The sequence below is a fragment of the Atractosteus spatula genome, chromosome 13 (genome assembly GCF_055471065.1).
Source record: "Atractosteus spatula isolate fAtrSpa1 chromosome 13, fAtrSpa1.hap1, whole genome shotgun sequence".
Taxonomy (NCBI): Eukaryota; Metazoa; Chordata; class Actinopteri; order Semionotiformes; family Lepisosteidae; genus Atractosteus; species Atractosteus spatula.
The window spans coordinates 38,444,557-38,472,233 of record NC_142718.1 but is presented as its reverse complement, the minus strand read 5'-3'; the positions used below and the strand labels follow the sequence as shown (position 1 = coordinate 38,472,233).

Genomic DNA, 27,677 nt, shown 5'->3' with positions numbered 1-27,677 from the left:
CATCCTCACACATTTAACAGCAGCCCTTGTCTGTACTTACAAACTGCAAGTTTAAAATACATAATACTGTACTGTTTGACGCACATTACAATGGAGGCTTCATGTGCATCTCCGTTAAGTCTGAAGTAGAACCCTTCACAGAGGTAGCCTCGGAATCAGCAGAATGCACTGTCAATATTGTAATATATATATATTTTTTCAGATTTCTGAAATTCACTCTGCCGTGGCGGTACAAAAATTGGGAGAAATGAAAATGCTGCCAAGCATGTATATTATCCCGCTGTTCGGATTGAAGTCACCGTAAAGGCAACTATAAAAAAACGCGCAGTGAGCTGCCAGCGTACTCTTCCAGTTACAGGAACTTACCTTACAAAATTGACTGAAAACGGTCAAATTAAACTCCACACCGCCAGTACGCGTACTTGTGTGAATGAAAAACAGGCAGTAAATTACGCGTTTGTACCACGAATCCCTCCAGCATGCGAGGGATTTAATTGATTAAAATCCCCCCAGTCCAATTTTGCGTGATTTCCTTTCCATTTTGATCGTTTTGTGGTGTCGTTTTACCATTTGCGTCAACTTCAACTAAATTGCGTTGCAATAGGGTTAACGGGCATTTCTTGCGGTTCTGCTACCTGTTCCTCTCAGAGCGATGCGCCGTTAACCCACACATTGTATCTAAGCACATACTTGAAGTTTTTAGAGTTTGAAGCACCCATTAATCTAATATTAAAAACTCTTATACTATGTCTGTTTCGGGTTTCCTGCAATTAACTGCAGCTGCAGTAGGCAGGTTTCTGCTGTCTTATAATTGCCCTTATCGGTGTCTTATAAATGCTCACCTTTAACTGTACTATATTAATATAGTTCTGGTGGTGATTTATTGTCAGTATTATGTATTTTATGCAGGTTTTCCCACCGCCCTCCTCTCACAGCGTGCTTCGGCGAATATTATGAATTGCGCGCAGCCCCCAGCTGCTCACCCGCTGTCACGTGGTGCCTGTTCCAGTCCCCGTCCTCTGTATTTCCACTCGGAGTGGGCTTCTAACTCAGAGCTGTGAAGTACTCGGAGGCTGTGAAAAAAATACCCCGTGCCGTGGATCCTATTAAAAGCTCTTCGTTCTTAATTATTTCGCCAGTTCTGATGTTTTTTCTACAGGCTACAGCCGGGAGAGGATGCGGCTTTTCGTTTACACAACTTTGCTTGGATTTCTCCTCAGTACAGGTACTGTATGTGGATTCCTTCTTCGGTTCTGGGTGTTTTACGTGACTGCTGGAGTTCAGGTTAATTAGATTTTTTTATATATATATCTGGTATGTCCTCTTTGGATAGGTGAATCTGGCTGGTTGCACAGCTGCGGGAATGAATTGTAGAAGAATTCTCTGAGCCACAACTCCATAAGAAGTGTATTGATGCACGGTACTTTATTGTCGGCTTTAAATGATCGGGATTGTATTAAATCTTGAGTTTGCTGTGCCGCTATAGCCGTAGTTAATAAAGGATATATCCAAAATGCAGCCTTATGTTACTGTATGGAGGTACTGCAAACCTTGTAACTGTTTCTAAGTAATGGATTACAAATTATCTTTAAATAATGCACTAGGATACTTGTCTTTTTGAAGTGTTGGAGTAACATACTGTATATACTGTACGAAAGTCTTCTCTGTTGCAGAAACAAGTGCGATACATTTCATTCTGTCTGCGGTACTTGATTATCTCTGATTTTCCAGAGATCAACTTCAATATTCAGATCACTTAAGGGTTCTAACTTAATACTGTTGTTTTTATTAAATATTATGCCATGACGTAAATTTGGTCTCATTATGTTTACTCAAACACGCCTTGGCCAACACATTTATTTTAAATTAAAGAATGAGGAAACTGAAAATAGCAATTTCCCAGTACAGTATGAAATGACATTAAGAAACTTAGCAGAAATATTCAAAGATAAGGAACTAGTGGATCGTACATCAAATACTTGCTTTGACGGGAAAATATCAGTTTGTCAAACTCGGATATCCGATCAGACTGTTATTTAACTTACATGTTTATTATTGCAACATCTTATCATCTGTCTCCGTAATATACAGTACATGATACTGCCCAGTGTTCAATGTACAAGACGAAGTCTCTAAAATCAGTTACATACAGTGTATATTATATGTAGGATTGTATGTTACAGTACATCTTGTATAAGGCAGCAGTACACAGGCATCTGTTTTTCTATATCCAGACAACCAGGTGAATGACTACTTTGAATTTAACCAGGACACGCAGGCTTGAGAAGACTTGTCACCGTGTATCGATCGTCAATAGCAAGCCTTTTTATAGAACAACAGCAAACATGTATGATGATAGTTATTAGATGTTGAATTTTCCCTCAAGGCTTTATTGTTTATATTTTTCAAAAGGTATTATCGTCATTGTATGTGTGATGATCGTATGACACACATAACCGAGAAAAGTTTGTACATTGTTGATTTGTTGTGAATTGATAAAAATCATTAAGGAACGTCTTTAAGAAACTGGACAGCGTCTGTATTTGTCAATTAAGGCATATCCAGAGGGTGTGCTGTTTTTCTAAGGATTAGTCTAATTCTGTAATGAGCACTTTTATAAGCATCTAGAGAAATGTAGATGCAATATAAAACAGGCTTTCTGAATACAGTAATTAATACTTTTCATTCCGAGTGCTACTGGTGAAGACATAAAAACTGAGAGGGTGACAACAAATGACAGGTCAATGTGCTTTTTGTTCCGTGTGCTGTTCCTTCACAGTGCGTTGATCAGTACAGATCTAGACACTTGCTTCCCAGTTCTTTTAATTAGAATATTAAATTCAGAGACTTGGAGCAAGACAAAAGACACCCCTGCAACTGAAAAGGGCCAGATTTGTCAGATGTGCATATGATTGCTCGTGCAGACGGTCAAGTTGGCAACAAACAGGAGGATTGTGAGAAATAGAGAGGATGGTAGCTGTATAATATTGTGTTGGTATGGGGTGAAATCTCCAAGCCATTTGGTATTGAGCAGGTGACTCTTAACAAAGTTAACATCCAGCTCAAGAAAATGCATAAAGAATTATTATTCGTGTAGTTTGTGGAAGCCCAAATTTAATAGAGGATGCAGAGCAGGGAAACCTGAGTGAGACTGTCTAACGCAGATTGGCAGAGTGAGAATCGTCAGACATCTCCATAGTCTGGGGTGAAAAAGAAGCTCAACCCATGCTCCTCTGGCCATGTGAAGTGAGATGCAACAGGTAAAATGTGAGCATTGCTGCTTTTTTTGGAACACCTACAGTAGGTGTTTCTAAGAGATTTATGGTTCTTAGACTGGTCATGTCTGGTACAGTATGTCTGGTAGTGTAACCCCAAAGCCTTCATGAATCCACTCGCAAGCCTCAGCCTGACATGGCGGGCTGTCTCTGCAGGAGTGGAGTGCGATTAGAGCTCCCACTGGGCTAGCGCTGGTGGTTGGGTTTGTGAAGGAACACATCAACACATCAGGACTGATAAAGTAGGATCATCTTTATGCCCTCATTCACACACACACACACACACACACACACACAGCCCGAACAAGGCAAACAATAACACCACAAGTTTGCCACATCTGGGCCAGACGATAGATTGTTAACCCTTCTGAACGACAAGATCCCATTAGACCTGGGACTCTCACGGGCTGTGCTTCTCCAGGGTGGCGCTGCCGATCTTATCCACACAATGTGTAAGTGCATCGTAGCCTTGGAAGTGGCATCCGAGAGTATTAATTGCACCCATAATCTGGAAGCACCGCATACACAGTAGTTCAGAGATATTTAGATTTGTTTAAGATCTGTACGTTCACTTATTTCAGGTGTCGGTTGACTTAGAAATACTTCCTTATCCCCTGTTCTTTGATGTCAGACCCCTACCTTTAACCCTTACAATTAAAAAGCTCCGAAATCAGCAATCCTGACGTGGTCCTTGAGGATTCTGTCTTTAACATCCTTTGATGCAACACTGCATGAGTCTCCGACTGTGGTTTCTTAGCCTTACAGCAAGAGCTGGTTGAAACACATTAGATTTAGAAATTTGTTGTGGAAACTTTTCAGATTGAATTATGACTTGATGGTACTGTCAGCATCTTACAGATGAACACACAGCTGTATTATGAATTTAAAAAGCAATATGCTGTTGAGAATTAATGGCATGAATTAATTGAATTGCAAATATGTTTTGCATACATATGTATGTGTTTTAAAAAAAGGCTTTTAGGTGGGCTGTTCAAATATACTACAATATTGAATATAAATATAGTACAGTTCATCTTGTATGTGCATTAGCAGTGATGATAATACATTTTTCTGTATTGAAGCAGAGTTGAAGTCATGTAGAGACAAGCCATAAAACCTTAACTTATCTTTAAACTGCAATATTTAAGATAGAACCAAATATGCCATTAAAGTACTTGTATGTTGTCTTCACTTTATATGACATATTATATTTAATGTTTTAATATAGTATGGATTTTGTGGAATTATTAAAACAGAGATGTAGACTATTCTCTGGATTTTAAATAAGTATATTTTTATATGTTCATAGAAGCTTAATTAAATTCCATGTAAAAACCTTCGTTATGGGGTATGTGTGGTACTTGCCAACGTATTACTGTACTGTATGAGTTCTGAACCAATCGATCAATGGTGAAAAAAAATTATCTTCCATTTTGTTTTAACATGTCCTCATTGTTAAGTACTGAGGCTGACACTCAAATGTAACTTGAACACGAAACCTTTCAATCAGAATTTGTACAGTAGGTAGCTGTTAAGAAGCATCTAGGAAATAGGAACTTTTTTTTACTTTTTAAAAATATTTTTTATGTTTAGTATGTTTTAAATTATATACTGTTAATACATATTTAATAATTCAAACACAAATGAACTTTAGGCTTTCTTTCTAGTGGGCATATGATGGCTCTAGTGTTTATTTCTGTGTAAAGGGGTGATGACGAATGATGAATGATGTCATTTTGAATTGATTGAATAGTCTGTAGTGTACTGAAAAATATTAAATAAAAAGTTTTGCCCTTTTGAAGAGTTAAATGGGAATGTGTGCTTGAAGATCACCATCCCTTACCTTATGGATTTTATGATGTTTTTGTTGTTTTAATTCCTATTATTCAGCTGTGTTTGCAATGTGACAGATGTGCCATAATTGTCAGGATTTAAAATTGTAATATTCTGTTCAGTTCAAATGACAAATGGCAGCTACAAACATTTTGAATTACTTGATGTAAATCATTAGAAAAAACATTTGCATTTATTTCATAGATGCATTTATTTGACTACTGCCATACATGATTTATAGCATGTGTAATGACTCTGGATAATAATTAGATGTGATTAATCTAGTGGAAAATCTGTTATTTATAAGCCTTGAGTGAGGAGCTGGTTGCACATGTACAACAAAGTAAAATATATCATTGTCTGCTCTTTTCTTTTCTCTTCTCAATCTCGCAGGAATTGCATTGCAAATCCAGTGTTACCAGTGCGAAGAGTTTCAGCCCAACGACTGTTCCACACCAGAGTTCATTGTGAACTGTACAGTCAATGTGCAGGACATGTGCCAAAAAGAAGTGCTTGTGAGAAGCGATGGTAAGAATATGCAAGTTAAATCCTTTGCTTTCCAGTCAGTGAAACATTTCCCGCATGTGGGCTCTTCACTCATTCGGAAACAAGTGAAGACTGCAGATGCTGTGGTTGCCTGGGAGAAACTAAGGGAGCTTTGCAGTGCTGGATGGCAACAGCATGTACAGTACCTGTGTTGTGCAATGTTCAGTCAAAGCTTCTTTAGCAATACAGTGAGATGGCTAAAACAGGCCATTACATGAAGCTTCAGAAACATTCGGCTTCCATCCAGTCCCTGCATTCAGAATTACTTTGATTTTTAAAGATAAAAGGAAAGGGCGCAACGCAGTCTGAAACAGTCTTCTTTTCAAGGCTCCAAAATGCTTTTAAACACTGTGACTCTCTCAGAGCTTGTTTGCTGATCAGCCTCTTTCATTAAAGACTCGCAGTACTGCTTTTAGAAAAATGCAGTTCTGGGAGCATGAATAACAGGGCTGAGGGACTGCCAGGTTAGTATCAGTCCAAACGTAAAGTGGGCTTGAGTGCAAACACAACAGGGCACTGTTTGATGGCTTGACATCTTCTTTGTTTTTATGCTGGTGTCTTGTGTTTCGACACATAATTTTGTTCATTTTGCTGGCTTTTATCTGGCTTGATGCCGTCTCTTAAGATGGAAAATGGAAATCTTTTGTTGTATTTCCTTTTGAGATGTGTAGATGAAATTAATGTAATGTAGCTAACAGTATAAACTTTCTTTTCTGTGCTGTAGGATAATGGTCTCAAAAAAACTAGAGGGGATTTTCATAAGATGCCGTTATGTGTAATGACCTTTTTATCCAGCATTAAATAAATATACAAAGACAGAGGATCGTTCCCCTTGTAGCTTTTGTGATGATGAACATTCATAAGGTGGTCAATAGTAAAAACTAATATGATATTTCAACTTAGATGTTTATTCTATGCCAAAAAGCAGATTTTGCTACTAAAACGATAACAAATATACTGTCTTCATGTAATCACCTTTAACATATTCAGGCTTACAATATTGTTTGAATAACTAAGATAGCAGACATCTATTATCTCTCAGTCTTGGAGATGGTCTTGGCTGTGAACATGGAGATTTCTTCCACCACTATGTGTCAACACATGAACGTGCACATTTTTTGCATTTGTTCCATGATGCAGAGATTTTGAAAGTGAAGCTTGTTTAATGTTTTATTGCCTGCAGGAATGAGAAATAACTAGGAATGAGAAATAACTGGAGGCAAAGCGATGTGCTAGAGTGTCAGTATGTGAGATTGGACTGTATGAATGCTAACACACACAAGAGAAACTGGCTGGAGGAATTATGAAGGAATTGAGCTACAGTATGGGTCATTTTAGTCCTCGCTTGTCACTTCGTATCTTTAGAAATTTGAATGGAGAAGCCATTACAATTTGATGGAACTTCAGAAACATTTTCCACACAGATTTCTAATATGTTGTTGGGGTTAAATTTATAACACAGAGAATAAAGTGGACATAACTAAAGCATACAGGTATCAAATGTAGATTAAAATATCATAAATACTGATGTTATTTAATACATTGCTAGTACTAGTACTAGTTGATGATTTATAGATATTCAATAATAAACCAATGGTTACAAGTATTTATTTACCTATAACAGAAATATATTTGAGATCCACCTGATAAAATACTCTGGACTACAGCATAAATTAGTATGAATCACAGTTTCATAAATGTCATGCTATGTACAGTAATTGAGTGATTGTTTTATCTGGAACTATCAGAGCTTTGATTACTTTTCACTCCAGCTGCAATGTGGTCTCGCCAGTTCTGGAATGGCAGTAATCAGAACAAAACTTGCGGACAGCTTTGAAAGTACTGTAGGTTCAAGTCAGGAGTACAAAGATTGATGATCTTAAGCCTTATCTATCGTACCATGGCAGTAGTCTCTAGTGGTTCCAAGACAAGATTAAGCTGGCTGGTGTTGAGCATCATTTTGTGGGTTTCTCTTTCAGTATTGAACCTAGACCCTGGATGCGTGTGGCTATTGATAGAAGTTTAGGCTGATGATAAAGTGATGAATATGGACAATGATATATACCAAGGGTTCCCAGTCCTGACCCTGGAGACCCACCCACTCACCTGCTGGCTTTCCTTGCAACTGACATCCTTAGTTAAATGTGTCCTTAACTGAACCAACACGGTGCTTGCTTAGAATGTTTGTGAGGTTTTTTGTTCTTCACAAAGGTGGGAGACCTTAAGTCACGTATGAAACACAGTAGTTAAAATGCACACTCGAACAGGTTTAGAAACCCAAAAGAATTAGAGAACTCTAATTAAACCTGTTATTGGGTCTATTAAGGGTTCAGTTATTTCATTGGGTGTTTCTCGGGTGAAATGCAAACCACCAGGACCCAGACCTGGAACCCCTAATATATCCCGTATTGACACCAATTATTCTAAATGAGTGAGGGGTAAGATATAGAAATCCTGACACCAATTTTAATATGACAATTAATAAATAAAGTACCCTCTACAGTGGGGAATGATTCTAAACATGGCAGTGTGATTTCTTAGTAGTATATCAGTAGTTATTTGGTATACTGTAGATGCAAGCAGACAATTTACTCACAGTTATTACAAACTAAACATAGAATACAGTCATGGATGTCGGAAAGGACGAACCGTGGAATGGCAGGAGAGCGAAAAGACCCTATGCGTAGCGGCGAGACGGGGGTTAGCCCGGGCTCAGCTGTTCGGGGAGTGCCGTATAGAAACCTAAGCCCTCAGGTAGCGGACGTGGGGCGACCTGGTGCTAGGCGGGTTTCAGGACATCCAAACGTCAATGCTGAGCGAAGGCAGAATTAAAGACCTGGAAATATATAGCCACAGAGAGACAGAAACACCGGAAGGACAGCAGAGAACTGGAAATGAGAGACAGGACAGAGAAGGAGCGCCCTCTGGCTGCAGAGGGCGTGACAAATACAATATACACAGTCTTTAATCTACAGCTTATTTACAAAGACTGCGAATCCCTGAGTGTTGTCCATTGACAGTCCAGCGCTACCTTCACTCATCATTTCAGAGACGACCCAACCTTACTGCAAAATACCCCAGACAGTTGAGTTGTTTAGGCAGGTAATGCTGTTTTTTACATAACAAAAGACTTCCTGTTGGGCTGATTTGAGAGAACCATTTCTCTCAACCAAAAAATGCATCCCGGAGATACAAGCACAGCCTGGCTGGTATTAAAAGGCCATAAACAATCTGTCAGATATTAAACAATACAGACCTTTTTTTCTCAAAATTGCAGCCATTCTATTGAGTGCTCAGTCAAACACTCTTGCTTCTTCACTTCCAGGAAGAGGGAGAGATGTTGTTTTTCTGTATGGGGACTTTCTCAAAGTGGAAAACATTGCGGCCAATCAGAGGCAGAGCCTAATTTTCTCAATGACCCGATGACTGTTCTGGTTTAGATACATGCTCTTTATGTTTCTCCTACAATGTAGTTGTTAATTACCAGTTGCAGCTGTAGTTCATTGTTGTCTGCTGTTGTGTTCTGGCAATACTGCCAGCTGTGTTTTTTCCACACATACTGTACATGTACTGTATGACATTTGTCTGCACTACTGTTACGTGTCCATTCTGAGTTCATAAGTGCTGCAATCTTCACAGGAAGCATGTGCAGCACAGCAGAGCATGAGGTCTTGTGTCCTGTTTGATTTCTTATTCAGTTCTATTCTGATGTAGAGCATAAAACACAGACTAATATTAGCAAAATAATACAATGTAGATGTACATTATTTTTTTCTATTATTCCAATCACAATATTGTGTCCCAGTCAGTGGTTTGCTACACCAAAATCCAGAGGCTGAAGTGCTTGTCCAGTTAATGAGGCCCTGATGTGTGTCACATCACATCTTTGTTCCTACTTTCAGGTGAAAGTTTAATTCAAAAGGACTTTCAAAGATGAACACAACTTCCTGTTGAAGTGCAGTACATTGGTGCATTGTATTTAATAAACTTTGTGACAGTACAATAAAGTTGTTGGAGAACAATGTTGCAAACATTCACATGAATTAATTAAATCATTAAATATCTACTGTTAACAATCTTTAATTTTCAAATTGAATCACTATTACTTTACAATATATATACAGTAGGTTTCTTACACATGAGTCAGCACCCAGGATTCAAGGATGGGCTCTGACATTAAGATAAAAAAGGGCAATAGACTGAACAGACAGAAGGAAATAGGAGAGCTACAGTACTTCTTACAAGTTAACGTTCACATTACTGAGTGAGAAACAATCTTACAGTAAGAAAGACAAATTATCCTAAAGTCTAAACAGCAGCACAGGCTAGAGTTTGGATTAAAAAGTACAAGGTTGTTCTAAATCAAAGGGGGACACATTAGTTATACTCTTGAGCAGCGTCTTCCTCTCAATAAAATGGGTGTAATAATAAAAATATATAAAAATATATAAATGGGTACAGATGTAAGCTGCTTCGTAAATAGCTTTAAAAGCTCTTTAAAATACCGAGAGCATCCTGAAAATAAATGAATAATTAAATTAATTAACCCTGCCCATGAAAATTATACAGCCTTTACACAATTTAATGAATGGTGAAATTCATGTATAGCTTACTGATAGAACAAGATAATTATGAAAATGGTAATCCAGTTCAATGCAGCTCGTACATGAAGAATTTTCCCTCTTCTCTAATTGATCTGCTACTGTATGTAGTAGGGCTGTTGGTGCAATAGCTGAAGAACTGCTGATTATACGGTATGTGGATAATGGAATGAAAATACTGTATGTTTAAAAACGTTTCGGAAGTTCAGTATGAAAGACAACACTGGGTTATAAACACTGAGTTGTGGTAATTCAGTCAGGTCAGAGTCACTGATGTCCAGTGGTGGTCCTGGAGGAACACATTGTCTTCTGGGTTTCATCTCACCCTGGACTCTTAATGACTGTTGATTTGAACCAACCAATTAATTTGTATATATACAGTAATAGAACTCCTCTCAGGTCTTTTACTCATTGATGATTTTCGTGAAGTTATTTATAAAACCTTGTGGACTGTAGCCCTCCAGGACCGTCCATCGCCTATTCAACTGGAGAGATGGAGTGTCTACATACAGTACTTTATTTTCAGTCCAGCTGAATTCACTCATTATTGGCTTAATTGAACCAGTTTAATGGCTTTTCAGGTTAGTCTGTTTTAAAAAGAGCTTAAAGTTATTTTCTAACACACATGTGCTCCAGGACCAAGATTAGGGGCCCCTGACACTATTATGTTTCCTCATGTACTGTATATATTGTTCAGATCCTGAAACGTTACTCATCACCTCCTTTCACCAGCAGTACATGTCTTTGTACACTCTGTACTTGTTTTAATTAAAAAAAATTAAATATAAATGTAAATACTAGGTGCAGTGTTTAAGAAATTCAGTTATTCCTTATCCATTCATCTTTAGTGAAACTGCAAACCAAAAGATTTTGTAAACTTTTTTAAGAGTATTTTTCTGCCTGTATTCACATGTACTCAGTCTGGATCTAACCACACTGCCTTCTCCAAGTTTGAGGTCAGTTGTACAAGTTCATTTAAATGCATTTTCTGTATAAATTTACCTGTATTTATTAATTCTATGCAGTTCAAAGTTTAATAATTCGCTGATTCTTTGAAGTGAGTAGAAGAAAATGTTGCCATAGGGAGGTGTCAGTACAAACTTTATGACTGATTTAAAGTGCTATCAGAATAACATTTTCACAGTTTTCCTCATAAAAGTGATTATGCCCTAAGTACGGTGCATTGCTCATTTGCTTTTATTTGTTTTGTTACTATTTATTTTGTAATTTTACTCATTTTGCTGCCTGCAACATTAGCCTTTTCCAGAATAAAGAAAAAAATACACTCCTTTTTATGTTTCACGGGTCATTTAACTGTGTAATATTGGATATTCACAAGAAATATATTGCAACAAAGCGAGTTTTAATAGCCTGTATCAATCCTAAATTTTTTTTTCTTTCATTTGAGTTCCATTATTTAAGTAGATTACATTTTAATCTATAATTGACTTTCATGAGATAATTTGAGAATTATTGATGTTGGGAAATTTTGAACAAAACAGAAAGGTTGAAAATGCCTTTCAAACTTTCACCACAAGAGTCAGGATTTTGTATTCAAACAACAAACACGATTCATTGAAACAAATTGAATAAAAGAAGGCTCACCAGTCTTCTTTTTCATGTCTCAGCATACAAGGCAGCTTTGAAAGAACTAAATAGCCTAGTAAGTATTACAGCCAGTTTGTATACGGCTTTTAGTGGTATATATGAAAAAGGGATTTAAGGACTCATATTTAAAACACAGCCTAAATAATTACAAGAAATTCAGACCTTGTGTTACTAAGATTATGGCTGAGTAGTGTCCGTGTTGATGATGCTCCAAGTTGAGCAGAGATGTATAGTACACTTCTTTTTTTTAAGGAGATTTAATATTTAATCTGTAAAAAAAATGTTGTGTTTCACAGCAGCTTAAGGTTATGTCTTTTCATGACAATTAAATATTCTAAAATATCTGTGAAAAACAGCCTCACTAAAAAGCAGTTTCATAAGACGTGAGATTTTAGCTACTCCTCTGAAACTGATTTGCACTCCTTAATTTCTCTACCGCAAAGATTAATCTCTATCCTCTGGTTTACTTATTGTTAGAACTTTGAAAAATTTCCTGTGAGATGAGTGTAAAAATAATTACACTTTGCTTATGCAGCCATGCTAGTCATGTTTTGTGCGATGCCTTTTTCCCAGAGAGACAACTCTCTGCTTCCAGACTGGCTCATGTCTTCCCACTGTAAGGAGACTCAGTGTTTCATCATCGCCACACTGCCCTTCCTTAAAGAGATTCATTTAATAAGCAACATCTAAAACATCTCCTTTATTACTCTTTCAAGCTTGTTATACATTTTAAAACTCAATTGTCTTTGGTTTCAACAGGATGCTCCATGAAAGAAAAATGCATAAGTACTGAATCTAAGTCTGTCTTATTTACTGTACATTTTTGCACCAGTGGCTTGTAAAACAGGAATTTGAACGTTACGTTTTGAGAAAAAAAAGCTCAAATCTACTGTAAGAAATAATCAATTGATTACTTTTACACATCCATATATAAATTACATCCTGTTCTAAAACCTGCAAAAATGCACTAATTCTGAGCAAGGAAAAATAATTAAAAGCTTTCTAAAACAAATAGTTAAATTCCTGTGAAAAAAACCTGACAGATTGAATAATGCTTCAGTGATTAATCATGATCTTACTTCTCAAACTGACTTTGCATTGTTTATAAATGTTTCTCATTGCGAATAGAGATGTTATGCAGATGTAGGAGGTTTGGATAAATTCCTTGCTGCACCGCTGTAATTACGATTTTCTGTACATAGGTCCCTCCAAATGGCATAATTTAAGTAGTTTTTTTAAGCCAGAAAATCTCTGTAGGCAGTGAAATACAGCAGCTTCACTACATGTATATCGTGATCCTTTTAATCTTATTTAACAGCTAAAAGCAACGCAGTGAGTGAAAGTTCACAGCCCTGAGCTGTGACCTATTCGATGAGTGAACTCATGCATTCCAATTTGCGTTTTGAGTTACTCACAAAAAAAGAAAACCAGACATTTCTTCTACCATGAAGAGCTTTATTGTAAAAAAGGCTTAGTTAATTCAAGACATTTAAGTGCTTAAAGCATTTCTTCTTTCTGATGCAACCTCTTTGATTTAATCTATTTTTCCTGTGTAAATGCACCAAACCAATCATCTTCATTTTCTGCAGTATCAGAATAATGAATTTGTGAATTATACCGATAGTACTAGTGAAATAGAACATGAAAAGATTGTTTATGATATACGACGGCATTAGCTATATTATTGCATTAGAATGGAAAAAAATGGTTATTGCTAAATCTTTGTTAAAAACATTTGGTTACGTTTTTTTATATTTGTTTGTCCCAATAGTAACATCAAGCATGCAGCAGAGTGCAAAGAGATTTCAAGTCTGATGAGCATCTAATGTTCCGAGTGCTACTTAGCCAGCATAGTTTCTGCTGTTTTCATGTAAAATGATTTTTCATGTGTAAATAAATTTTATTAGATGAAAAGGCTCACATATAGAGAAGTACCTTTTGACTAAATATCATGTATTGCTTTAATGGAGGCAAGTGACGTATGAGAATAGTCTTCTGTGCTGTTTGTTTTGTTGTGTTACTATTGATTCAAATGACAGCCCATTAAATAAATGGAATAATTCCAGATGCCTACAGCAGTGGATAGACATGAAAAAGCAAATTGATAAAATTATAGGTATGGATAGATGGCTTGTTATTTTGGTGAAGTTAAAGAACATGCAGCTTAATTATTAGCTCTGCTGACACTGACAGTAACTTGTCGTTGAATGCACTGTAACTGTACAGCAGTAGCACCGTGATGAGAAACTTCGATCTACAGAGGTACAAATAGGTATTTTTTTTTCTCTGAATGTCATTGCTGTATTAATTGTAATTAATATATCAAATTCATCTACAAACACTCTCTAGAAGAAAAATACAGAAAATTGCTAGAACTAAATTTACAGTTGGCATGGATACATTTGGAAAACAGTATCGAAATCAACAGAAGAACTCAGAGTGGAAACCCTATTCCCTCAGAATGATCGAGAGCACATGTTCTGTATACACAGTGACATCTGTAGGTCAAGCATTCTTCAGTGCAATTAGTTAAAAGAGAATTCCGTGTGATACTTATTTAGGTGTAAATGAATTCTATGCTTGAGAAATCCTGGACATTTCATTATTATTTATTGCACACATTAAATAAGATGACTTTATTTTTGTCATGAATCCCTTTCAAAATGAAAGGTTTAGAATGTGGAAGGGTCTCGACAAAGTCTTATTGGCAGAATTAAAGGTTTCTTTTTCTTGTAGAAATGTTTGGGCGATGTTTCTACATTTAGTAATTTTTGCATTTGTAAATGTTTGTTATTGTTTGAGTGTTTTTGTTTCATATTAATTTATTTCTGTAGAGCGTATAGGTAGTTGTGACAAGAATTATGTAATGTGTTATGGTGAATATAGGATACATGAATTGATACATTGATGCATACACAGCTCTTAACAGACACTTCTATAGGTACCTCTAATTTGTAAATACCCACAAACCTTTATTATGTTTAAGGGGGAACTCCCACCAAAAAAAAACCTTGAGGTGTCTGTATTGGTTGCAAATTCTAAATGAAGTTATCGAATGCTAATTTTCATGTGGTGGAAAACTGCAGGCTGTCATCAAAATGTTCCAAGCAATGTATTTTTTTATGTTAACGGACTTTCTCAGAACAACAGGAAGTTGACATCCTCAGTGGTCAGACCAGGAAAGGTGCTCTTTTGAGCTTTGGTTGAGCTCCAGGAGCCAGCTGTCCTGAGTGTGAGGCCAGATGATGTTACTAGCCAGCGGCCATATCACCTAGCAGCTCACAACTGGCAGCCCACTGAAGCTCAGCAGGAGTGAGCCTGGCCAGTACCCGGATGGGAGACTCCTGGGAAAAACAGGCTGCTGCTGGAAGAGGTGTTAGTGGGGCCAGTAGGGGGCGCTCACCCTGCGGTCTGTGTGGGTTCTAATGCCCCAGTATAGTGATGGGGACACTATGGTGTAAAAAAGCCCCAACCTTCGGATGAGACATAAAATCGAGGTCTTGACTCTCTGTGGTCATTAAAAATCCCAGGGCGTTTCCTGAAAAGAGTAGGGGTGTAACCCCGGCGTCTTGGCCAAATTTCCCATTGGCCCTTACCAATCATGGCCTCCTAATAATCCCCATCTATAAATTGGCTTCATTACTCTGCTCTTCTCCCCACTGATAGCTGATGTGTGGTGAACGTTCTGGCGCACTATGGCTGCCATCGCATCATCCAGGTGGATGCTGCACACTGGTGGTGGTGGAGGGGATCCCCATTACCTGTAAAGCGCTTTGAGTGGAGTGTCCAGAAAAGCACTATATAAGTGTAAGGAGTTATTATTATTATAATTACTAGCAGACTGTGACTGGAATTGCCCAGGGGGAGGGGGGAGCAGCTGCAGCTCCAGCAGATGGGGGCTGTTGTAGGCAGGCGGTGCTGCCAGCGAGTTCCTGCTGAACCTCCTGCAGGGGGCAGTGTTGCCTGCGGTGTTTTAAAACAGGAGTGACTGGAAGGTGGGTGGGGCAGGAAGCACTTTCCCTCCCTTGTGTGTGCAGTTGCAGGGATCATAGCCATGGACCAAGATCTACTGTTCCATAAAACATGGGTAAAACAAAAAATAATTGATGATTATAAATTAAAAAAAAGACTAAATGTTTTGGTGAGAGTGCTAACATTACTTCAGTAAAACTATTTATCCATGATATTTACCTCTAACAGAGGTGATGATTCCTATCAAGGGCTGTCTTATATTTTTAGCAAATATAATCATATATTTCAATGTGATCAAACTACAAGCAAAGTGCTAATTTAATTAATTAAGTTAGAGGGTACCAAAAACAAGTAATTGATTAAATAATAAAACAGAAAAATGCCAGGTCATTAAGGTATAAACACAATATCAAGAATCACACACACACACACACACACACACACACACACACACACACACACACACACACACACACACACACACACAATTATGACAATATTTTAAATAGCTCTCCGACTTTTTCAGATGACAATATGATCCAGTATATTTGATTTGAACCTAGCCACACAGGGTTTAGCCAGTTAATCTTGTATACTCTTCAGAACATCATGATTTAGTAGTTGGATTATGATTTAAAGAGCTGCTGAGGGGTGTTAAATGTTGTTGATTTAACATAATTAAAGAATTTAAATATGGACCAGCGGTGTCAGTTTTAATCTGCTACCCCATGTAGAATTTCACAATGTGTTGCATAAAGTTCACTGAATGTTTAAATTGAAGTGTAATTAAAATGATGCTTCACTGAAGGTTTTTCTAATTTAATTCATATACCTAAATGCTTTTGTATCACGTAAGAAAAAAAACAGCAGGTGTTATGTGAATATACTGTACATCCATGTGCTCGTCATTAAAATCCAGACACCTTTCATGAAATTCAGCTCCTAGACAGTTGTTGTTTTATGTGGAAATCGGAGCAGTGATTTCCTTTTAACAGAGAATTTTAACATCATGAAACACGTTAGAAAAAAAGTCAGGATGACTTCATAGAAACACTTTTTGAAGTCATTTTGCAAAAGCAGCAGAGACATACTGTATAATTTGGTGGATATTCTCCTCCCACGAAGCAGTGGATCCTGTGTAAACAGCACCTCCATTTTTAGCTCATCTTTTAAAACGTCTTTTATTATTGCCTTGCAGAATCATTAATGCCAGTTGCCTTGACATAAATGTACTATTTTATCAGCAGTAAAATTATTTATGTCATCAAAAGTGAGGTGAATACGTTAATGCTTCTCAGAGAAAAGCCAACATGCAGTCCAAGTTATGTTACAGTGCTTTGCTGCACTGTTCGTGAAGCAGTCACATGCAACCCAAGTCTCCTATTTACTAAAAAAGGATGAATTACTACATTATTGGTATGTTTTAAGCATGTTGATGTTTTGAACTGAAAATAGATCCTCCTTTTCCCATTCTCTTACTTAATACATTGCTTGTGAATTCTATTCTTCAAAAATATTATGTATCATCACGTGAAGCAGATATAAATATATTATGCAACTGTACTGTAAGTGCATAAATGTTGATCATTTTAATGCACTGCAGATTTGATTTTTTTTGGGCCGATTCCTTTATGTTCTGTGAAGTTCTCATTAAGTTTATTTTAAAGATTAATGACCAACTAATAGCTTCTGTCAACTAAAATATGAACTGCTACTCATAGTTTTGTACCACTACAGATTTTAGTGAATTATAAAACATAAATAAGCCGTGCCTAATTTGTAGAATACTGCTATAACATACAGGAGAAATGATACTAATCCAATTGGTAAGTATGGTGCTGTGAGCAGCATTTTATACAATAATGTTCCTAACAGCGAAAATCATTTATGAAATTAAAAAAGCACTTAAAGTAGAATATTGGAAATGTGAATGTGAGAAATTTAATATGAATAAAAACGCTGTCTGGAAACATTACTAAGAATCAGTTACATTAAGCAGCATGTGTATATTTCATATTTGCCATTAGAGATTACATTTTACTGATTTAAACTGGCAAATAATAAGCACAAAAAAATAAATCAGGCATTATTACAGGGTTTATAAATGTACGTGATTTCACAATTTGCCTTATATAATAACAAATAGCTAATTATCAGCTTCATTTGTTCACAGCAGAAGACAGATGACAATACTGTATATCAGTTTTCTTTGGAAAATATATACAGAGAGAGCATCACAACAAATTCATCACTTACAACTACATTAAATTCACAAAGTTATTATCAGGAAAATGAAGATCCTTTTGTAGAAGGTGCACTGATATTTTGCAGTGATGGACCGACATGACATAGGTAAATTCATTATGCTGATTAACATTTGTCATCGGCAGGGCTGATCAACAGGGGGGCTACTGTGAAAGTATGTTTTCGCTGTTGGAAGCAATGCAAGCTATAATTCTGTGACGCAAGCTTTCCACCAAGTTGCAGATGCTGTCTTGTGGGATTCTGTCCCATTCCTCTCATAGAGCCTGGACAAGCGTGTGCCTGTTCACTGGTCTCTGAGGCCTAGATACCACACATCACTGCATTTCATCACACAGATGGTCAATGGGGCTCATGCCTGATGAGTTGGGCACCCGTTGCATACTGTAACTGTCAGTTTCTCATCTCGCAAGAACAGGATGAGGAGGTGCGCTCCTGCTACAATGTGGTCATGTCAGGACGAGCCTGCAAGAAGGGGAACAAGTGGAGCACCGTGCAGTCAAGCTGCCATCAGTCATAGCAAGTTGGAGTCCTGTAATGTCTAGACATGCCTGCGCACACCATCACACTTGGACCACCCCTCTGATGGGTCTATTGTGCAATGTAATAATTGGTGTATGGTCTTTTGTGCAATGCAATAATTAGTGTATGGTTCTGCATATCTGCATCACACTTACCGATCACCAGGGTGGTCGACACAATACCTGTATTCATTGTTAAACTTGTCTTACTTGATAAGCAGGGCATAGTGGTTCCATTCTGCTGTTCTTCTTTGATATTCATCAGACTAAATCACCTCACCCCCTGTGCCCGACCAGCTCTCACTGATGAGGGAATTTAGTGTTTAAGCAACAGAGTCACAGTCACCTACAGTAAGTATGTTACAGTCACAAATGATGGGTTAACCAACATTATGCCAAAAAACAAACAAAAAAAGTTTAGTTTGATTCTTAGGACGTCTACCTTATATTTACATTAACCTAATATATGCATTTACCTAAATGATATCATGTTTTTTAAATGGTTGCACTGTATTACAAAAAAAGTTTAAGAACAATATATATTTTTATGTGACGTGACTTAAATTCTAAATGGACTTTGAATAAAAATAACTTTAGAGAGACAAGTCACTGTAATTAAATAATATATGAAGCACTGAAACACTAGGTATTAGGTGTTTCCCATTATTTCATGTGCTCATACAGGAGATTTGAAATGTTGTGTCCTTTCCTATTTTATACTGTGAATGGCTCTTATTCTGTATCCCTTACACATTTAACATGTTTTCCAACAAAAAAGCTTCGAGAAAGCCATTACTGACGGTTGAAAAGCGTATTGCAGAATACTGAGAGAGGATGTGCTTTGATTGTGTTGTGATTGAGCAAAAGAGAAGCATTGTTAACCCTGCCAGGGATGATGCTGGCAGCAGGGAACAGTAATTGCTCGGTAAGAGTGGATGTCTCCTTACCGGTTTGAGACAGGAAAGGAAGAAGCAGGCATTGTCTAACCTCCACCCACTGTCACCACGCTTGACAGTTCAAGAAGATCTCACAGAGAGATTGTCTCATACAGCCTTGTTCAGTAATTGACAAAGTCTGATTTCGATTATGTCTTTTTTTTTTTAAAAAAACCTCCCATTGACCACCGTGAAATTATTTAGAATATTCTTAGAAAATTCTCTGGCTTTCCCTACCTGGGTGACCTTGGTTTTGTGTATTTTTAAAGCATTTTAAGCCTTGTTTCCCAGTAGGGTTGACTTTCAGCTCTTAGTGTGTATTCATTGATTACAAAAAGGACCTTTTTACCACAGTGGAAAAAAAATATTTTCTCACAGCTTAGTGAGAAGAAATTAATTCCCAGGAAAATGCATCTAATTATATTATTTGGGGCATAAAGTTTTTAAAATATTACATTAAGGAAGATTTATTGGTAGATATCTTTTCCGTTGCTGATTAACTGCATTGGGATTTGGGAGAAATGGATGATATTTATTCTACGTATTTTTGTTTTATGCTCATGCTGGGCTTTACTGAGAGTCGTGCTGTGTCTCAGATAACTCCATTTTCAAAAATAGAAACTAATCAACTGAAACCCAACAAAGGGGCACATTTTTAAAATTAATATTTATTGGCTTTGTAAAATTAAAATTTCTCAAGGGTGAAATAACGTTTACTTTTAAGTGCTATTAAAACAAGAAAAAGGTTTAGTCAGCTTTTTCCCTGTAATGTTACTTGTTCATCGTTTTGTTAAACTAATCGAGGTAATGACCATGTTTGAGGTCATTATATTTAAATTTTCAAGACCCAATACTGAAATAACTTCAGAAACTAGTGCTGAGCAAATGGTTTATATAAAACACAATTATGCTGACAAATGTCGTAAACTATCCTCTGTAGTGAAAGTCATTATAGTACGAACAACACTGGTGTTTTCTTACAAAAAAGAAAGACTTCAGGAGTTTAATTGGTCAGCTCCTACCCTGGGAATCACGCATACTCATGGCTCTAGGGTTTTTTTTTTACAGATCGTGTCATGTCTGGATTCCTGCAAATATCTGGATATTTGAGTGCCTTGAACTGGTAATTGTCAGTTTCCCAGAGATCTGTAATAGATGATTATGTCCAATCTGTCTCACTCTATGTACCGCTCAAGCCCAGGACAGATGGGGACATAAATATTCCCACCCTTTGATTACTGGAGTGTTTGGCCTCCAGCTTCTCTGTTTCTCCAGGTACCTAGAGTGCAAAGAACAATGCTGTTTTGGCAGGTGGACGAATGGGACAACTGCAGAAGCTGGTACACCCCATGGAGCCACAGTGGGTCCACCCAGTTATGCTACAAGTGGCTTGTGCCATATAGTAGAGATGTCCTGGCTGTAAGGCCCAAGGAGAAGCTTTATTAAAAGTTAAGAAACATAGCAAAATTAAAGTGGGGGTGGTGGTGGTGGTGGTGTCTTGGGCCTTCTCCCTGTGTTTGCATGGCTTTTTCTCCAGTGGACCTGGTTCCTCCCATGTTCAAAAAAACACGCTGGCCAGGCACAGTAGTTTCTTGAAGTTGTACCTGTGTGCACCCCGCATGGACAGGTACAGGATGTGTGTGTCCACCCAGGGGCCTGTGCTTGCCTATTACTGCCATCCGTGCCAAGATTGGGGTCTTTTTAATTACTGGATAGATGAAAGAGCCTTGAAGCTGATCGCTCCTTTAAAATGTTTTTATCAACATCTCTGTTTCTATGTGCAGTAAAGTCTTTATAGCAGAACAGACTGACTTGTTTTCTTGTTAAAAAAAAAAGTTTTGAGGCACATGCTAAAACCAACAACTACCCTTTGCCCTTAAATCCTAAAATAAATCTCCTTTAACAGAATCTACCATTAACTCCCACAATTAAGCAATTGCCCAGTTCTCAATCTGAGAGGAGGGGCACAGTGTTCCCACTCCTTTTACAGATTCTTTGGTTGCACAAAGAATCAGAGGGAAATCCACACGATGCTGTTTTATCTATTGCACATACTTCTGGTTTTGTATTGCATGCAACTTGCAGTCAGGATTAAAACTGTTATACGTAGGTGTAAAGAAACGTGAAAGACCAAAATATTATTGTACAGTACATTGGGTTGACATTTTGTGATAGTCAAGATAAAACTTTATTTTCTGTTGTCCCATCAATCAGATACGCAATATTTTAGAATGCAGCGTTCCATAAATGTAGAGAGAACACCATAGTAATTGAGCAGCAATAGATGTGGGGTTGCAAAGTATTGTCAGAACTCATTGATAACTGTAAAGATGTTTTTAAAATGTATCTTTGTTTTGCCACAGAAAGCACTACGGAGCAGTAGGGTGTGTAAAACAGGCTTGTGTTGAATCATGGTCTGGAGAAATCCTGCTGGGCCAGATTCATCTTACCTACCGCAGCAGCCCTTACTGAGTAAAAAACCTTGGACACAGAGGTAGAAATCACAAGAGCAGAGCTTAAGGAGTCTTTAATACTTGAGCGCATTTTACTGCACTTATAATACCAATCCTGTTCACCTGCAGAAAAGAATAAGCAGTTTTATTTGAGGATATCCAACTGCCTTCAGTCTCCTCCTTCTCTTTGAGGTATATGGCAGTGAGCTGAGATATTTCAAATAAATAAAGAAATGAGATAAAGGGGAAACTTTGCACCAGGTAACCCCTTTACTTGCTTGATTCCTGCATTACGCGCGCAATTTTGCCTCTAAATGATGCAGCCTCTTTTCTCTCCGTCATTCCAGGCATACATTATCGGAAGTCCTGCGCTTCTTCTGCAGCCTGCCTCATTGCCTCTTCGGGCTACCAGCAGTTCTGCACTGGGAAGCTGAACTCGGTCTGCATCAGCTGCTGCAACACGCCCCTTTGCAATGGCCCCAGACAGAAAAAGAGGCCCAACTCATCTGTGGCACCTGCACATCAACTGCATGGCTCTCCCATTCTGCTGTCTTGTCTACTAGCAGTTCTGCTTACATAGGACTGGCTTTCCTGGGACACTCTAGCAATGCAGTGTAGAGATTTGACAACAGTACTGCATCGACCTTGGTGTTACTTACCGTGTTTGTAACATGCCTTAAAGCATCAATCATTTCAAACCGATTCTTGAAGAGATTCGATTAATTTATCAGTGTCAATCATAGAAAAAATAAATAAAATATTGCTGTAAAAAAAACAGCCTGTACTAGTAGAACTCCTATTTAACCAAGCAGAGTCTAATTTAAGGAGCTTGGGAAAGCAAACAAAAAAACCCGAAAACAAACGGGCAAAACATGCACACTTTCCTAGTCCTGAATGAAGTCAGTGTTTTTCTGAGAGCTTGCTGAAGCTCAATCTTTAGTTCTTTCAGTGTGGCAGGGACAGCTGTTGCACGTGTGTTTTAACAAACTGAGCTTGAGAAAAGATCTCATAGGTGGTGCTCTAATGTGTGGTGATTGGGCCTGTCATGCCTGATCTTTTTTCAGCAGGAAAAACTACAACCAGCGACGTGTCGTGTCGTGTCCTGCTCACGACAAAACAATCACAATAGAACAATTCCCTGCTTGGGTTTGTTTTGGATGTAAATGGATGAGGGAATCTGTACCACTTCAGTCACTGACACTAAAAAAGTTTATAAAAGGAAAGAAGAAATTTGTGAAAGGTAACAATTAAATTAATCAATTAAATCTGAATTCAGTAAAATTACAATAGGGTGGTATGTAGGCTTAATAAAAACAATAAGGCATGGTATTTACAGAATTCGTATTTTAATATTGCTATGAAAAATGATATAGATTGTAATATAAACACTTACAGTATAATACTTATAAAATATGCCATTTTTTTCAAAAATGGACACAAACCTATAACATGTAAGCTTGTAAACTTCTGTTTGTTAAAATACTTTTAACAGGTCCAGTTATGCAGAATGATTGCACACCTTTGTAAACCTATTATGGGTTTAACACCTGTGTAATAAATGTTCAGGTCTATCGTTTTCAGTTACGACTTTTTCAGATTGTCATTTTCTACCAATGAAATGTCAGCGTCACTGAAGACATTCTGTATGGTCAAAGATTACAGCAAGTAGAAGACATCAAGGCTAGGGTGTTGTTTAAACCTACTGCAAAACCTAGAATAAGGAATAACATTGTGAGAGTAATATAAAATTACAGTTTTCAAATGAGCAAATCTGATTTTAAAGAATTACATTTTTGACAAGCTTTCGTCCAATTTTGTTTCTGCTCCTTTTCATCTATATATAATGTGAAATTGGGTAATATTACCGGTACCATAGAATTGCTAACACAGAGAGATAAGACATGAGAAAATATTTATTGCACTTTAAAAAAAAAATCAGACAAAGGCACTTTTCTTAGCTTAACGATATGCTCTTTGATTCCTGTAACTATTCGATGAAAAATAATTTAAACTTTTTAAAAATTTAACGTTTTGTTTAAATGAAAAGACAGGTACAGTACCTGCTACAGTGATGCTTAGCAGTCCAGGATGAACTTGTTCCATTTAGAAATGTCTTAAGTGACAAACACTAACTGGACTCCTTAAGATATATTTCTTTTTTTTTATTGATCACGTACAGTACATCCTGGAACATACCGTGCAGGCAGAGTTACTGTTTTAAGTTACACGTTATTACTGACTCGACAAGATTGTGCAGTTTAATGCAAAACTTTATTTGTCCTTAGGTTTGGTCTGGGCTCACTTTTGCTTTGGGGCTAAGAGTTGGCTCAGGCATTAGATTTACATAATTAAAATACAGTATACATTTGTAAAACAAGTCACCCGTTTCCCTCTGCTGGTTTTTAGTCAGATGCGATTTTGGGATATTTGATGGGGGCTGCTCTTTTTTGAAGGCTCACATTTCACTTTCGTCGAAGGTGCTCTTATCCGTTATAGTGTCTTGTGCCACCGCAGTTATTTGGTCACTTGTGCATTGCTGTGATGTGTCTGTAGCCAAGCCTGTGCTATCGGTGCTGGAATTAGGGGCCGGTTTCTGAATGGCGGCGAATTTACCAGTCTTGGCTTTACTGTTGGAGGGAAGCCCACGTCTGATGGAGGCCAGCATGAGTGGGCGGGTGGAGCGGGCAGAATTGATCTCCGATCTCATCACGGTTCGCTTGTTGACGTGCTGTATGGTCAGGCGGCACCGCAGCACCTGCAGGAAGACCTCCCTGAACTGTCTGGAGGAGAGGTTGTACAGGAAGGGGTTGAGCACAGAGCTCAGGTAGAAGAAAGTGTCCGCTATCGGGGTGAGGGTGATGTACGCTCTGAAGTAGGCCATGGTCCACTTGTTCTTGGGCTTGGCAGCGTTCATGATGCGCCTGACCTGGTTCGGCATCCAGCATCCTGCTAAAGCCCCCACGATAAGCCCTGGTCGAATTAAGGGAAAGAATGAGGGGAAAAAAAAGGTCGTTAACATATAAGTCTCTGAGAGGGGACCTTGCTGTGTAAAGTGTAGAAATTGAGTTTGTTTAAAAGTAGAACACTTGTGGCTATATCATGCTGTCAAAGGTGAAAAAAATGAATAAATTTGTGATTACAATGCGGGGGTGTTGTTAAAGAGACTTATCTTCATTACCGATTTACTTTCTGATCTGACATCATCTTATTGAGGCACCGCTTTGGAATCTTTTGGGCCTTTGAGCTGGCCGCTGTCTCTTTGTCTGGGGAATCCCTTCCATTTCCATTTGACCTACTGAACACTTCATTTTTAACATTATATAAACTATTACTTTGTCATGCTGATGTAAAATAATTAATGTATATACTATTTTTAAAAATTTAAATACAATGTTTAATAGCAGCTAATTAACATAATGCACAATATTCCCAGAAAACATTACAATAAACACTATAAACTACTGTTGTTCTGGAAGAGCATTTAAACAGCATTTTTTTTGTGTATGTTACTTAAATTTTAATATTTAAAGCTTATTTTTTCTTTCCTCTTTAATATTTTACCCTATAACACTGATTGCTGTGAGTCTCCATAATCTTGTATTTACAGTGTTAGAAAATCCTCACGTTAGTGCTTAAAGATTTATATCCAGCTCTGTATTAATAAAATGAGAGTCTTGCCAGATAGAATTGCACTAGATTTTATCCTTTATTCCCTTCTCTAGGGATTCATTATATTTTATTGCAGTTTTTATTTGTAACATGTCTCTTATAGCATCAGAGTGGCCATTTCTGTAGAGACGACATACGTGACTGCAGAAGAATTTACGGACCATTTTATTTATTATGATGGCTAACCTGATTTGTCTTCTGTGAAGAGTGAATATTTACAATACGTGTGAAAAGGAATTTTATTGGTACACTGGTAGTAATGATTAACTCTGCAAATATTCATCGGCTTTGAGGTTTCTAATTGTTTAATAAAAATGTAAAATGTGTATTGTAAAGTACTGTATGTTGATTTTTTCCAGTTATATTTTTGTGATGTATAATTTTTAAATAGATATTTTTGTATATGTACACGCATATATGAGCATCTGTGTGTAGTAGAACAAACAAAAGAAATTCCAAACCTACACCATTATAGGAGCTAGAATCTCCATCTTTGATGAGAGACAGGTTAAAAAGGTACTTCTGATGGATGATGTCCTAAATACTATGTAATACGAAAACACTTGCATTAAACAAAACTGTAACATTAAGTATTTAAAGTGACCTCATATACACAGGTACTATAACAGCATTGTATGTTTGTGTAGTATTTTTCATCATATAAAAAAAGCCTCGTCACAACCTTAATATCTCTAGGGCAGCAGTCCATTTCACTTCTAAATGTGGAGTTTAAAATGTGTTTTTCCAGTTTCAAAACTAAATAGCTTGCAGTACAAAATAATAAAAAAAATGATTTATCATAAATTTTCCTGTCCCCACTACACAGCCTATACCACATTTTTCAGTGCTGAATGAAGATGCTTTTAATGAGAGGTGGAATTCATTTCACTACACTGTCAATCTTTTCCCTCCCTCTCTGCCACCCCTCTTACTATTTTCATCTTTAATCAGTTTTTCCCTGCCTTTGAAAACCTTCTTACACTTCTTTTACCCTGACTCTGTTACCTTGGTCCTGTTTTTTCCCTTGCCTTTAGCACTTAATTCTTTCCGTCCACCAAACTTTATACTCTCCCCACAAAAAAACCACCGCCTTCCGATAGGACGCTGAAGAAATCAAAGATGAATGAGCAACAGATGTCTGGATCAGTTCTCTAATTGATCTTGCCCCGTCTTTAACAACCTCACTTACAATCTATCATTAAGTCTTTCATGAATCAGAGACCCTTCTGTACTTTCCACTTCCTCTTCCCAATAACAAACCCATGCTGTTCTAGATTATCTATTTATTCTTCTACCTACAGTATCTAATATTATCCTTCTTCTGTTGCATTATCTTCGGAAACAAAGGGTCTGCTATATTTATATATTTTCTTCCTCCCTTCACCTATAAACTCCATTTTCCACCTTCTTTACAGGCTACCAGCCCTTTTGTATCTAACTTTTTTACACCACATCATTACATCCTCTATTAGCTGCTAGATGTTCATTCACTTTACGTTCCTACTGCTTGTGTCCACTCTTTCTCCTCCCTTTCACCCCTTTTCTGGATGCAGATACTTGTCCCGCTCAATTCCAGTGATGCCTCAGGATTCCCCTGTTCAGAATGCACCAGATCCTTTAATCCATTCCCGCATTAGGTAAACTTGCTGTACTGTATATTATATTACTTTTGTTTTAGAAACTTTAGATTGAAATATGTACTTTTTGCTGTACCACATTGCACTATGATAACTCAGTTACTGTTTCTAATGTAATCACCTTGTACAGTATAAAGGCAAAGTAACAATAGATATCTAAAGAGACAGGGCAGTGATCAGGGCTCCTAGCCCACAACAGAAACGTTTGTAGGTGTAATCCTGGGTGGAGGCTTTGCTGCTGTAATCTTCAGTGAATTCAACATCACTCTGAACACTTCAGTAAAAAATGTCCCACTGTATAGATGGCACTAATGTAAGTCACTTTGGATAAAAGCTTCAGCTAAATAAATTAACTAATAAAATAA

The 27,677-nt window shown here is 37.4% G+C and overlaps 2 protein-coding genes across 2 annotated transcripts in view; one reads left to right on the top strand and one right to left on the bottom strand.

Moving 5' to 3' along the window:
• The first annotated feature begins 1,031 nt into the window (after positions 1-1,031).
• Positions 1,032-27,677, top strand: LOC148822384 (ly6/PLAUR domain-containing protein 1-like). Its single transcript, XM_088930122.1, has 3 exons — positions 1,032-1,225; positions 5,502-5,636; positions 22,354-27,677. Exons 1-3 carry the CDS (start codon positions 1,177-1,179, stop codon positions 22,584-22,586), a joined length of 417 nt encoding a protein of 138 aa, XP_088786248.1. The 5' UTR covers positions 1,032-1,176; the 3' UTR covers positions 22,587-27,677.
• gpr39 (G protein-coupled receptor 39) overlaps positions 23,330-27,677 on the bottom strand; it is a 50,395-nt gene continuing 46,047 nt past the window's right edge. Inside the window, exon 2 of the mRNA XM_088930121.1 lies at positions 23,330-24,976. Coding sequence (XP_088786247.1) covers positions 24,462-24,976 — 515 coding nt within the window. The 3' untranslated portion in view covers positions 23,330-24,461. The remainder of the gene's footprint in view (positions 24,977-27,677) is intronic.